General features: G+C 36.9%; 1 protein-coding gene across 1 annotated transcript in view; it reads left to right on the top strand.

The window, feature by feature from the left end:
* Nucleotides 1-13,836, top strand: part of LOC139723169 (lysosomal-trafficking regulator-like) — a 151,709-nt gene that overhangs the window by 16,891 nt on the left and 120,982 nt on the right. The window contains exon 5 of the mRNA XM_071634430.1: nt 1,498-1,714. Within this exon, the coding sequence (XP_071490531.1) occupies nt 1,498-1,714 (217 nt within the window). The remainder of the gene's footprint in view (nt 1-1,497; nt 1,715-13,836) is intronic.

Consider the following 13,836-nt stretch of genomic DNA (forward strand, 5'->3'; position numbering starts at 1 on the left):
TTGCAATAATTCCAAAGTAATCACAAGATTTCTTGAGATTTGGATCGCGATGCACATTGCACTACTGTAAAACGAGGAATGTTCACATGCATTTTAATTTAGCGAATTTTGCAAGAACCAAGATTCGTGAAATTAAAATGCATACGAAAGTTCTTGTTTATACTACACACTACGCATTGAATAATGTTAGAGTCGTGAAAATTTCAGGCTGCGAAAAAGGCTGTCAGCTCCAATTCACGAAAATTTCATGCCGCGAAAATATCGTGTTTTACAGTATTTGGTGGGACTTTTATGTCCACACAGGCAAGAATCTGGAGATTTGTATCTCTCTAATTCACCTCAGTGTGAATCCCACTTGTACATCCGGAGTTCTCTCCTTATCTTAAGTATACATAACCTTCAGCCTCACCATCCTAGCCTACCTTCATTCCTCTCCGCCGTTGATTATGTAACTCAAAGTTACCAAATGTATAAGGTGCGACTTAATAACTAATCAGCAAAGGCTTTTTCTTTAATGTTTGTTTGGTTTTTCTGGTTTAAATAACTGGCTTGATGGAGGAAACTGAGAGGTGTTTGCTGAATGAGTGTGTATTCTAACTTGCCCGCACTGCTATCAGCAAGACATTCCAGACCAAATTACTAATTTTATGCCAGGTTATACACTGTTATGTAGAACACCACATGAAGTACGTTTGTTTTTTTTTTTTCCCCAAGTGAGGGTTGTATTATATTTGTATTTATTTATAGATAAAGCTAAACGAAATGTGTATAACATGACATATATGATCACTCATATGTTTTGTGTGTGTGTGTGTGTGTGTGTGTGTGTTTCCTTGTGCTTAGTTTATATTCTCATTAAAAAATTGTGTATTAAGTACTCAAGGATTTATGATGTACTATTTTTAGTCGTCCTTGAGTGACACCATGTGCAATGATGTAAGTGATGAGAGATTTTACGTCATTGTTTCATCACCCACTTCATTTCGAGGGCCAGTAAACATAAGTAGAAAGCAGCTTTCATTACATCTAACTAATGGAGTATGTGTTTGATTTTTATGGCAGATGTGGTCTTCGACACAAAAAAGTTATAAAATAACAATAATGATCATAATCATAATAGTAATGACAATGATAGTAAAAATGACATGACAGCAGTGATGATGATGATGATAATAATAATAATAATAATAATAATAATAATAATAATAATGATGATGATGATGACAATGATAATGATAATAATAATGATAATTATAATAATGATAATGATAATGATAATGATAATGATGATGATGATGATGATGATGATGATGATAATAATAATAATAATAATAATAATAATAATAATAATAATAATAAAATATTAATGATCATATTATAGTCCTCATGATCATAATAATAATAATAATGATGATGATAATGATAACAATAATGATGATAATAATGCAAATACAGTAATTTTCATATATACATTCCTTGTGCCCTGTATCCCGACAGCAATGATGTTCACAGCGCCTTCAACATCCTAGCCCGGGAATTCATGACTGCCGTCAAGGAGATATCCACCCAGAGTTCGGCCGACTTCAACCAGACGCTGGACAGTGCCCTCTCCAGCCAGCTGACCCCACAGCCCCCGCAGGCCGCTCTGGTTGAGTTCCTCATGCATGACAGGGGATGGCTGCTTCTCAACGCAATGTCGATCCTGGCCACACAGGTAAGAGTCAACACACTTTTCACATTCTATCTTCGTGTGTGTGTGTGCCCGCACATGCTTGTGTGTTTTGCTGTGACATATCAAAATAAGAATCAAATGATCTCATATATTCATCCAGTAAAACCAGTGAATCCAGTAAAAGACGTAAAACAAACGGTGGGGCTGGACCGTTCAGATTAGCCCTATAATGATTATGGGGCTAATTTGGGCCAATAACAATAGATATTATCATTATTATCATCATTTTTGTATAGATTTACAGTGTAAAACCTCAAGTTTGTTACACAACACAATCATGATGACAGTCATGGAAATCCGGGGACAGCAGATTTCTGTGGTTGTTACCAGAAGTGGTTTACTTGCAATAGAAGTTGCTGCAGGGCATGTGCTTTTGATACTTGATTCAAAAATAAAGAATTAGTATGCCTGGTATTACCTTAGTTGTGTAAATGATATATGACACCCAAAGAGCTTTTCCCCAGTAAGCACTAGAATGCGGACTCTTCATACGCCCTGTACTATTGTTTTGTGAGCGCAAGGGGAGCACTGGATGACAACAAGGCAGTAGGCTCACCCTCATGCTAACACGCTAGCAAACGAGCAACCGAGGAGCAGCGAAATCTAGAAGTGCGTACTTGTGTAAAAGTTCAAAAGTTCAAATACGTGCTGTACAAATGTTACTTCACTTCGCAAAAAAATCCGCCATTACTAAGTGGGTAATGGCAGCCCCTATGAAATCTCAGACACCATTGTATAGTTCACACTCTAGTAGTGGAGAGGAGAAAAATCTCTTTGATGATACCAGTGTTATGACATTGTCCAGGTGAATACTGCTCTCCATATCCTCAACAAAATCTTTCTTTAAGAGAAATGAATAAGTTTCAGTTTTATTCATTCTGGCTCTTACTGCACATAAAGGACTGTATTCATGAATGTGGTTTAGATTTAGACCAAAGTTTAATTTTAGTCCATGGACTAAAACAAGCGTGAGATAGGTGTACCTTTGACATGCGTGTATCAACGAGCAATTGTTGTTGGATGTCTGTTGGTGTACGCAGTCTGTCGCACACATTTATGCAGAAGAAATTAGCATAAACCATGATCTAAATTTAAACCACCTTTGTGAATTTAGGCTAAAGAGCTGTGTGCAATATGAAAATTTGCATAAACCATGGTCTAAATTTAAACTGCCATCATGAATTCGGGCTAAAGAGCTGTGTGCAGTATCACTTTTGAAATGGCATGACTGATATTGCTACTACGTGATGGACACATGCGAGATCAGGTACCCAATCCCTTGCCAAAATATCTCTGTTCATCGTCAATGTTTACATGTTGACTATTTAATGCCCAATATCTTGTGCAATACATTCGATTTGGATCAGAGGTCTTCTACCTCTGTGTGGGAAGGGTAGTCTCAGGGAAATGGTTTATTGCCTCCGGTCTAATCGGATGGTCTACTTCCAAGTTTGTCTTACACCACTACGGCTAACCTCATTTGGTCTACTATCAATTTCGTCTAATGCCCGTTTGGTCTAGTCCTCACTTGTTTTAATGTCTAGTTTGGCTAATTATCATTTTGTCTAATAACCAGATGGTCTATTTGCAATTTTAACTCCTTGGATTTTTTTTTCCATTTTGTCTAATAAATTGTTGGTATTAAATTAAGTGGGCATAGCCATCTGGAGTAGACCAACCGGTAATGAGGCTAAGTGGCAATTGGACTAAATGATCATTAGACAAACTGGTTGTAGACGAAACAGGATTAGACCATGTGGGTTGAGACTAAATGGCTTCAGACGAAGTGAGAGTAGACCAAGTGATAGATCACCAAGGAAATAACATTAGATATGATTTGTTCCTGAACACAGAAGAAGTAACCAGCAAGTCATGCTCCATGGCAAGCTACAATAGAAGAAATGGGTGGAATATCTCCATAGATCTCTTCGTACATTTTGTGCTCTCTCTAACTGCGACTGGTAAACCAGAAATATTGCAGCATGAAACTTTGACGACTTAGAGCAGACGGCCTTTTGTGCAGCATAAAACTTTGGCATATCACCACTGGTATTCAATTCATTGTGTAGAAAAAACACTTTCATGCATACACATGCATTTTACTTTTGGAAATTTAGGCTTCCCCCCCAAGATTCGGAATCTCATGCATGTGAAAATATCTGGCTTAACTGTATTCTACACTCTCATAGGAAGATTGGTTTATGTGCTATCAAGCCAGTCCTGCAGGACCTTTTGCATGGTCCATGTTTAGATCCATTTAAGATTATTTATATAAATGCTTGAAGAGATCCTTGTCATTTGATTGGTTGTTTGACATTGATCATTCGGCCCATTTCACTGTGACGTCATCATCCATGCAATTGTGGCTCCATTTACCGTGCAATCTTGGATCCGTACGATTTGCTCCATTGCACGCTCGCTGAGAGCCCTGCACACTACGCGTGTAAAACGCTTGCGTTTGCAGTGTGTGTATGCGACAGCACGCTTGCCAGACTGCTAGCGTCAAGCGCTCAGTGAGCACTCTCACGATCTCAGATATTCTCTTGTTTCTAAATTAATAAAACATCAGGTGACACTGATCTATTTTAGGCGTTATATAAAACAAATAATAAATGTTTTTCATTCGTGCAATGGACTGAATATTTCATTCGGTGAAAGATGAAATCTTTGATCCATTCAACGAAGCACAGCCGAGTTGAATGGATCATTTCATCTTTCACCTCATGAAATATTCTGTCCATTTCACTCATAAACATTCATTATTTGTATACCATTCAACACAAGCTCTAACAAAAGCAAGTTTTGTAGCCCTTGGAATGTTTGACTGCCAGATGGAATGCAGTCTATTACATGCATTCCAAGATACTGTTTACATGGAGTCCATGGAGCCAGCTACGTGAATTTAGTTCGAGACTCGCACAGCACGAGCTTGGACTGCATTATAATAGACTGCTTCCCATCTTGCTGGTGTTAAGTTTAGTTGCAATATGCAATAAATAGTGACACTTTATCTCATGTTTTGCCATTTTGCTGCTGGTATATCCGATTGTGTCCAATCATGATGGGATCTACCCTTTAATGAGGCAGTAGACACAGGCAGTAGTAATGGCAGGCTTTGATTGTGAGCTTGCCTATCTATGTGACAGCTATTTAATGTGATGGAGAGTAGGGACATTCAATACTCTCAGACCATCCCAGGTTTTAGTTGTGCAATGCAAAACACACTTTACCTTTAATATCGCTCTAGTCAAGTCACCATAGTTACATTCATATGTAGGCTAATCATCAATGAGAGCTGATTACGTATACAGTGTGAGAGGTCATCCCTTTGACCACAATGAGCATCCTAACATCAATCTTTAGGATTTAGGTTTCGAGCAAGAGTCCCATGCGATTGAAGCACAGAACAGGGAGGAATCATACACACAGCAAATCTGTTTGTGTGCAAGTGTGCAACGATACAGTGGTATACTGCATGCACATATGCTGTATTTTACAGTATGTTCTTGAGGTTGACATGGACGCTAAAGGGGAATGGGGTTCATGGAGAGGTCAAGTGTGCATATAACTCTAATATACATCTCGTCGCTGGGGTGACAAGACCTTGTATCTGCAATTTTGGTGAAAATGACTTTTTTGGATTAATTGTGAAATAATGGGTTAAGTGATGTCCTGTCCAAATCCCAACCGTCTTACTCCAAAAATGAAGCCACCACGGCATGTCAAAGGAAAGGCTTTCCCATTCGCCACAGTGCTTTGGCCGCCATGTTTTTTGGCTCTCCTGAACATTTGACATTTTGTAGATACGAGGTCTTGTCGCCCCAGCGACGATATACAAGTAGGAACCCCATCGCGCGGCTCATGAATAGAGCGCCAGAAGAATTTTTGCAGACTTAAAAGTCTTAATTACATCGACTAATCTTACAGATAGGTCTTCATTGGGCTAAACTACAAGCTAATCATCAAAGTTTAAACTTTGAGTTCATCTTTAAGATCACCATTGTCATGTCTAGCTAACTTTTGATAATGACAGTCTTCCTAAGAGAAATCATGAGATTGTGTGGAAGGTTAAAGTCATCAGTACATTGGCTCCTGCTTAACTGAGAGTCATCTGAAATCAAGCCTGTCTTCCAGTAAAGCAGGGCTCCCCCTCTAATTGTGCCTGGTATTGACCCATGTAAATCACCTCACATGGGAAAGGTAACTCACTACGTCTACCAGAAAGATGGTTCTCCAGGAAGCTGGTTCCGTCTCCGAACCCTGCATCAACTGAAATGCAAATGTGAGTCGAAGCTGATAGCACTTTTTATGATTCACAGCACAATGCCATCCTAAACAAACTTTGTCCCATTGCCCAACAGCAACTTTTTGCACTACACTGTGAGCAAAATATAATTTGACTTGGTCAGCAAATAACACTTTAGGCAAAGAAGTATATTCTTTGTAATTGTTTTTCTGGATTATAGTTATTATTTCTGGATACTAAGAAGGGAAAATGGAAGTGTTTTAGCTGAAATATGCCCCAGTTAAGTGGGTTATGGCTCTGATTATAAGAGGTGAAAATAACACGAGGAACTCTTAATCCTTTGCAGTATTGTTACTCTTAAACATTGTTCCTGCTATTAAAACCAGTTCCCACTTATCCTGTGAGCACTGCATCAGTTAGTTTTGAATAATTTACCATTGCTGTCTGGAGAGTGTTTATCATGCTTATTTTCTGCTTTCACCTTGTTTTCAACATTCTGATGCAATTAGTATAACAAGGAGGATTCGGTTTATCGAAGGAGCAGAAAGATGGCGGGTGATTGATTCTTAGGGGAAAGAAAGACAATATTGTTATCTATGACCATGCATTAATTTTATATGAGGACTGAAAATAGGTGAAATTGGTCAACCTAGCCAATCTTGTGTTTTTCATATTTTCTGAAAGACCAAGTCTTCTTGTATATTATGTTAAAGTTTGGAATCATACATGAACTAGGATATTGTGTTTTGAACAGTTTTTCCTGAACACTTGATTAGGTGTGTCTGATAGAGTCCCCTTTTCATTTAAACACCCTGCGCACACTCTTCACTTTCAACTCTTATAACTGTGGAAAGGATGATGCTACTGCTTTGAAAGTTAGCATTAATCATGGACAGAATATGTTAATAAAAAGTATGCTCAATTTCAGTTTAATCTGATAATCTCTTCATTGTTGTTACTCCGGTGGTTTGCATCCTGTTCTTTGTCCCATTCATCGCTCAGCTAGTGCGGCTTGGTAAAGATTAAATGCTTGAATAGACCCTGTACTTCAGAGCCTCTTTTCTCAGTTCACATTTTTCAGGACTGTTTACTTTCTTTCCATGGATAGGTTTGGAGGGTCCATTTGAATGGAGTCATACATCATTTTAAAGCTTTAAGTCTGCTCTTTCAGAATCTGCTCTTTACTAAAAATCCATGTCTGGTGACTTTTTGTTGGTTTTGTGATGCAGGATCACATATCACCTATCATTTTGAGGAAGGAAAATGAATGTCACAGTAGCATGTGCTTATGATGTACAGCATAAGGTGATCTTCAACCTGAGCTAGATTGATTTTAATTGTCTTTCCACAGAAGCAGCGCTCTTAGTGAAACTACACCCTTTTACTGGTATAATTCACATGTATGATATTTTGTGACTTGGGGCTTGCAAGGCAATTTTACAAGTGGTTGAATTTACGCTTTCGAGAACCAGAATGAAAAAAAAAAAAAAAATGTTATCCCTTCTCAGGAGAATAAGAAAATGATTCTGTACTAACTCTGATTTTGCCACTTTATTGTTATAAATGTTATGTCAATTTGCTTATTTACTCTCTTATGGGAATTTGTTGATTTTGTTTTTAATCTTTTTGAATTTCATATGTACATGTGCATGATCTTGTTTGATTGCTCAATAAAAAGACAATTAAAAAAGAAAAGTTTGGGGTGACTTCCCTCCTGGGGAATAATCTGCAGTGCATATAAATGTCGTGAATGGGAGACCATGTGTTCTCAAGCTGTTCATTTTGCAAGTATCAGGTCAACCTGTGAACATCATAGAAATACTGCACAATATCCCATTATCAAAATTTTGTCTGAATTCAATCCAAATTTGTGTTGGAGGGATTATTTCGTGAAATTTCCATCTTGATTCTGAATAATGTTGACAAACTCATAATATTATGTGACAAAATTGTAACTACTGTAAAAGTGGAAATTTTCGCGCATTTCGTGCAACAAGAAGCTAGCGCGAAAATAAAAGTATGCAAATATTTTTGCATGCCATATGTTCCAGTACTTGATGTCTTGATTCCGCGGAATTAAAAACACGCGAAAGTCTTCTGACACGGCCAAGCGCGAAAAATTAGTTGCGTGAAAATATCCACTTTTACAGTACATGCTGCACACCATGTACTGTATGCAAAACACTAAATCATGGATGGGTGGATGTGAGACAAATAGCCATGAATACAATTACGTATGTTGGGGCTGTGCTAAATATTTTTATGGATTTATCATCATAACATATGATATGAACCTCAGAATCTTGCTGGTAGTTTTTTTTTTCAAAGCATGTTTATACATTTGATGTAAAAACCAAAGATTTGCTTCATATTTGAAGTGTTTCCATGAATTTTCTGAAAAATTCCACCCTGTGTTTTAGTTAGTTGTTTGGAAAAGAGAGTGGAAGAAATAGTTTGGCCTACAGTGTAATGTTTATTGAATTTATAGAGATTTGTTGAATTTCAGGGTATCATGCTCACAGATGGTTGAGCAAAGCAATATGTCACTGAATTGGTTTGTGCATTGAAAGTATTTATAAAATTTGATGATATTTGCTTACTAGCTCTTTCTCCCTTATAACCTGACATTCTGTGACTGTCCCAGACTGAAAAAACACAAATCTACACCAGTAACTTGTTTCATGAATATCAGTATAGTGCCCTCTTGTGGCAGGTCATGTTTAGTCTTCAAAGTGCAAGTCTACTCCAAACCGAAACTGACTTCAATGAAGAGAGTAAAATCAATCACACAGAACACTAGAAGTTTCATTGAAATTTGAGGGCAAACATGGAATTTTGAATTGCCTCATGTTTTCACAGATATTTATGATAGTCACATTTATGCAAATAAGATGAGATGAATTGATAATGAATAAATTTGGTCAATGAATTAGTAGATACTGCCTTTTTTTTTGGTGAAAATCATCATTGCTAGCATGGAAGTCAATGTTAGGTTAGTACGTAACACCAAGGAAGTTGAAGAGATGGAGTAACAATAGAGTTATTCCCTTTGATCTATGTTCGAAGCCGCCGCTCAAAAATATTTGAAGCGTGTGCCAAACAGGATCTGCCGCGCCAATACGAAGACAATTGAGTCGTGTCTCATTGCATAATCACCAGCCACTTTCAGAGGAAGTCTTTGTTATGGTAATTACTTTTCGCTATCCCTTCTTATAAAAGCTAGGTGGTACAGACACGAGGATGCGCGAACAGAAATTGAGGAAAAAATGCTGAAATGAAGATGAAAATTACTTGACTGGGCATACGCGGGCACTAATCTGATATATCTATCAATAAAGAATTATACTTGAAGATTATTACATGTTAGTTTCATTTGGGGAATTTAAGTCAAAAAGTGATAAAACCAGCTTTCCAGGATGGTACAGTTTTAAACATTTTCACATAATACAGCTCTGAATTACTCTTTTGCGCAAATTTCTGAACGGAATTGACTTTTGTTTTACATGCTTTATTACTAAGTGAAATTTCATTTCATTTAGTAAATAAATAAGCAAAATATGGCCAACATTATGATAACGTTCAAAATGAATCTTCAGATTGCTCAGCAAGACGGCGGCTTGGAACATCGATCATCAAAGGCACAAGTGCACCTGTGGAATTCTTTGGTACATCAATAGAAATCTGACAACTGTTTGAATAATTACAGCCAGTTGGACTCCATGATAAAACCTCCTCAAGTGGTAACACATCCAAACTTCATGTAAAGAACACATTTCTCAATCCATTAGTTTTTTTCATGTCTAAAGAAAATTCTGTTAAGATTTGTGGCTTCATTGGGTAAACTCCTAAAGGCTATGTCATGGTCATCTCATGTAACATAATGCAAAGTAGTTTATGAGTGTCTATTTATTGCTTTTCTATGGAATATGTAAAATCTTGAATAGTTCGATTTTTATGTTACATTTTTTAAATGTTTGATACAAGAATCTTAATGAAAAACACAATATTTATAAATGATTTGCATGATTAATTTTGATAGAAGCTGCTGCATTCTCATCATTAGGTTGTACTCCAGTCATTCAGAATCTTCTTATTTGACTGCAAAATTTGAAGTTTTGATAGGATTCATGAAAATTTGTTTGTAACATCTGAATCATTTATTTGTACTCAAGGAATAGGAGTTCTTGAATATTTGTTCATATAGAAAGATATGGAGAGCAGTCCCAGATTTGTTTAGCATTGGATGCACTTTTCAAGACTTTCATGACAACTAGTGTACAGGTGTGTATGTGTGTGTTTATGTGCGTGTGTATGAAAGAGAGTGTGTGTCTTTGTATAGATGTGCGAGTGTTTGCAGCTGGGAAAGGGGTTAGAGATAATTGAAAAGAGGTGCTTGGAGGACGGGGGAATTCTCCCATCATGTGAACCCATTCATGCATAGCATCAGGCACTGTCTGTGGAATTCACATGGAACTCTTTTTGCTGCAATGTGAACTAGGCTCCGTGAATAGGTGCTCAAATTATCCCATTGTACTATGCAGTAGCTGAACAAGAGACTGCACACAGGGCATTTACATACAGTGCTAACCACAGCCATCTCAATCCCCAGTGGCCGAAGGGAGACTACAGTGCCCAGTGATTCTTTAGTGGAGCCAATAGGAGGTATGAGAGAACTAATTGTAGCTCTGGTCTGGAGTGAAGGTTACTTTTAGACGGTTTGACCTTCAAAGGGGGAAAGTGAGTAGGCAGAGGTCAACATTTAGCACAACATTGGCCTTGCTACTTCTACCTGACTGAAATGTTATGACTTGGTGGCAGGCAGCTCTCAACAAGTCCAAGTACGGTACCCTTGGTAGGTATTGATTGATTTAAAGCGTGCTAAAGCAAGTTTATTGATTACACGCCTCTGTGGTGGAGTGAGAAACTTTACACAGTCTAACTCCTACCATAGAATGGTGTATACCAGCTGATTAGGCATTTGATGTGACTAGCATGATACCTGTAGCTAGTGAACAACAAGTAGGTGACCCAGCTGCCGCTGCCGTGAGCTGTGTGCACTGCTAGTACAGGAATGAAAGTTTCTGATAGGTCCAGGGCAGTATTGTGCTTACATCTGTCTGTATGTGTACAGTATGTGTGTATATATTTATGGGTATATTGCCTACCGGTATAACACCCGTACGAGTACTGGCCATTTCTTTAGTGCGCTAATACAGTCACCCTTGAAAGAAAATCATGCTATTGAAACTTTCTTGACAAATGCGGGTGACTGTGGAGAATGTAAAATATGCCTTGCAGTTAGATATGTAAGCCTAATAAAGGTTTGTCATATATTTCTGTAAATATAATAAGTGTTGTGTCTACATCAGCTTTCCTTCCTTCAGCATGTCTTTGGTATAAATTGATCACCATGGATTTTTTTCTTAAAGGACAAGTTCACCTTCATAAACAAGGATTGAGAAAATGTAGCAATATTAGTAGAACTCATCATTGAAAGTTTGAAGAAAATCGGACAATCCGTTCAAAAGTTATGAATTTTTGACGTTTTGTGCAGTAACCGCTGGATGAGAAGACTACTGCAGTGTACGATGTCACATGTATGCGTACAACAATATAAGGAAAATATAAAGAGAATTTCACAAAATTTCATCTTTTGAGAAAAGTACACATTCCCTTGACTCGTTTCCGACATATGCTATAGGTAATATTATTCCCCCTGCCTTTAGAAAGAGGCAAGTCAAATGCTCTTTTATTATGCGAAAAGATTGAAAATATGTTGAATTTTCTTTACATTTTCTTTATACTGTTGTACTCATATGACATCACAAGCTGTAGTAGTCTCCTCCTCCAGCAGTTCCAACACACACATTTTAAAAATGCATAACTTTTGCATCGATTGTCCAATTTTCCTCAAACTTTCACTGATGTGTTCCACTAATATTGCTGCATTCTCTCAACCCTTATGTTTATGAAGGTGAACTTGTCCTTTAAAGCAATATTTTACCATATAAGATTGTGGTTGATCAAATAATGGCCTCTTTGAATGTTTTGTAGTGAAAAGTATTTTTTCTGTAAAAAACTAGAATCTATAAAAGACTAGAAAGTTGAATCTGTTCAGTCATGTATTTTTGCTGCCATGCAGACATAGCATTTGATGCAGAGTGTATACCATTTTCGGAATCAGTTTCAAGTTTCCAGCAAGTTGGGATTGTGTAAATAGATTAGGGTAATTCCATGAAGTTGGGGCAGTGTCCATGTAGCATCGTGATATTTGAAAAATACATTTCAGCATAACTCAATATTAATGATGCTATACATTTATTGTTTGTAGGCTTTACATTTGCATTGAGGCCACACATTTTCCTGGAAATTTTGTGCCATTCAGACTCAATTATGATGAAGTTATTAAACAATATGTAACGGTGTCCTGTAGCATCGGGACGTGTCCATGTAGCATCGTGATATTTTAAAATTTGGTCCTAAGAGACAAATTATGGCAATTAGCTTGACCAAAATTTGATGCAATATGCATATTTACTAGATTAGTCAGATAGCAAAATATCTCAAATTTCCTGTACACAGTTTTAATTTTAAAAGAAAATTACAAAATGTATCACGATGCTACGCGGTGTCCTTTTTTGTTACATTTGGTGGACACCGCGTAGCATAGTGACAAATTGTGTAATTTTCTTGTAAAAGTAAAACTGTGGATATGAAAGTTAAGATATTTAGCTATCTGACTAATCTAGTAATTATGCATATTATATCAAATTTTGGTCAAGCTAATTGCATTAATTTGTCTTTTAGGACCAGAGTTGAACTATCACGATGCTACATGGACACGTCACGATGCTACAGGACACCGCTACATTTTTTTAAGATAACTTCATCAAAATTGAGTCTAAATGGCACAAAATTTCCAGGAAAATGTATGGTCTCAATACAAATGTAAAGCCTATAAACAATAAATGTATAGCATAATTAGTATTGAGTTATGCTAAAATGTAACACTTTGTGCCCCAACTTCATGGAATTACCCATTAACAAATTAACTTTTTATTTTCACTCTGCTATTGTATAATGTCCTTGGACATTTTATACTTTCAATGTTTGCTTTTTAGTTTATATTCAGACGTGTGTACACATGTCTCTCATGCGTGACTTGGCCTAAGGTCGAGTACTATTGTTCCTATAATCCCTTAAGAGTTGAAATACCATTATAATAAGACTTGGAAGAGCCTTTCAGAAGTGTATACACTTGTTCGTTTCAATCAAGTGCTGTCCAAACTTTGATATTATTTGAGATAATGCCACTATTCACGTGTCTCTCATTCTAGTTCAGATTGTGTGATTTAACTCTCAAAGAGTCATGAATTTCATGATTTCAGTTTCAACAAAGAATGATAGAAAAAAAAAAGGGGGCGGAGACTTTAATTTCAATTGGATTCTAATAGCAGACATGTACATATGTTTAATGTATGCACTACAGCACATACAATGTACACTGTGTACAGTGTACTGTATCAAGTACGTACATTTGTACCTGGTACACACATTACATTGTACATCATACTGTTCAACACATGAGGAAAACAGTTATGTAAGTTGTTGCATTTTGTCGAGTTTCAAATTGATAGCTCATTAAAAAAAGATACAAAAAAATCTTTTAAACTCAACAAATGTTGGATTGAAGACAAGACTTGATTCTTGTAGCGTATGTCCCCCCCCCCCCAAAAAAAAAAGTACAATGGGACCCTCCGCAGTGATATCTTTAAAAGTAGTGCATCAATCTAAACACAATTTCAGGGTATGAAACTACTCATTGCCCACATCTTACAGAAAATCCCATTTGATTTGC

This window comes from Diadema antillarum, unplaced genomic scaffold, assembly GCF_040938485.1.
Source record: "Diadema antillarum isolate AM-2024a unplaced genomic scaffold, OU_Dant_1.0 scf00000182, whole genome shotgun sequence".
Classification (NCBI taxonomy): domain Eukaryota; kingdom Metazoa; phylum Echinodermata; class Echinoidea; order Diadematoida; family Diadematidae; genus Diadema; species Diadema antillarum.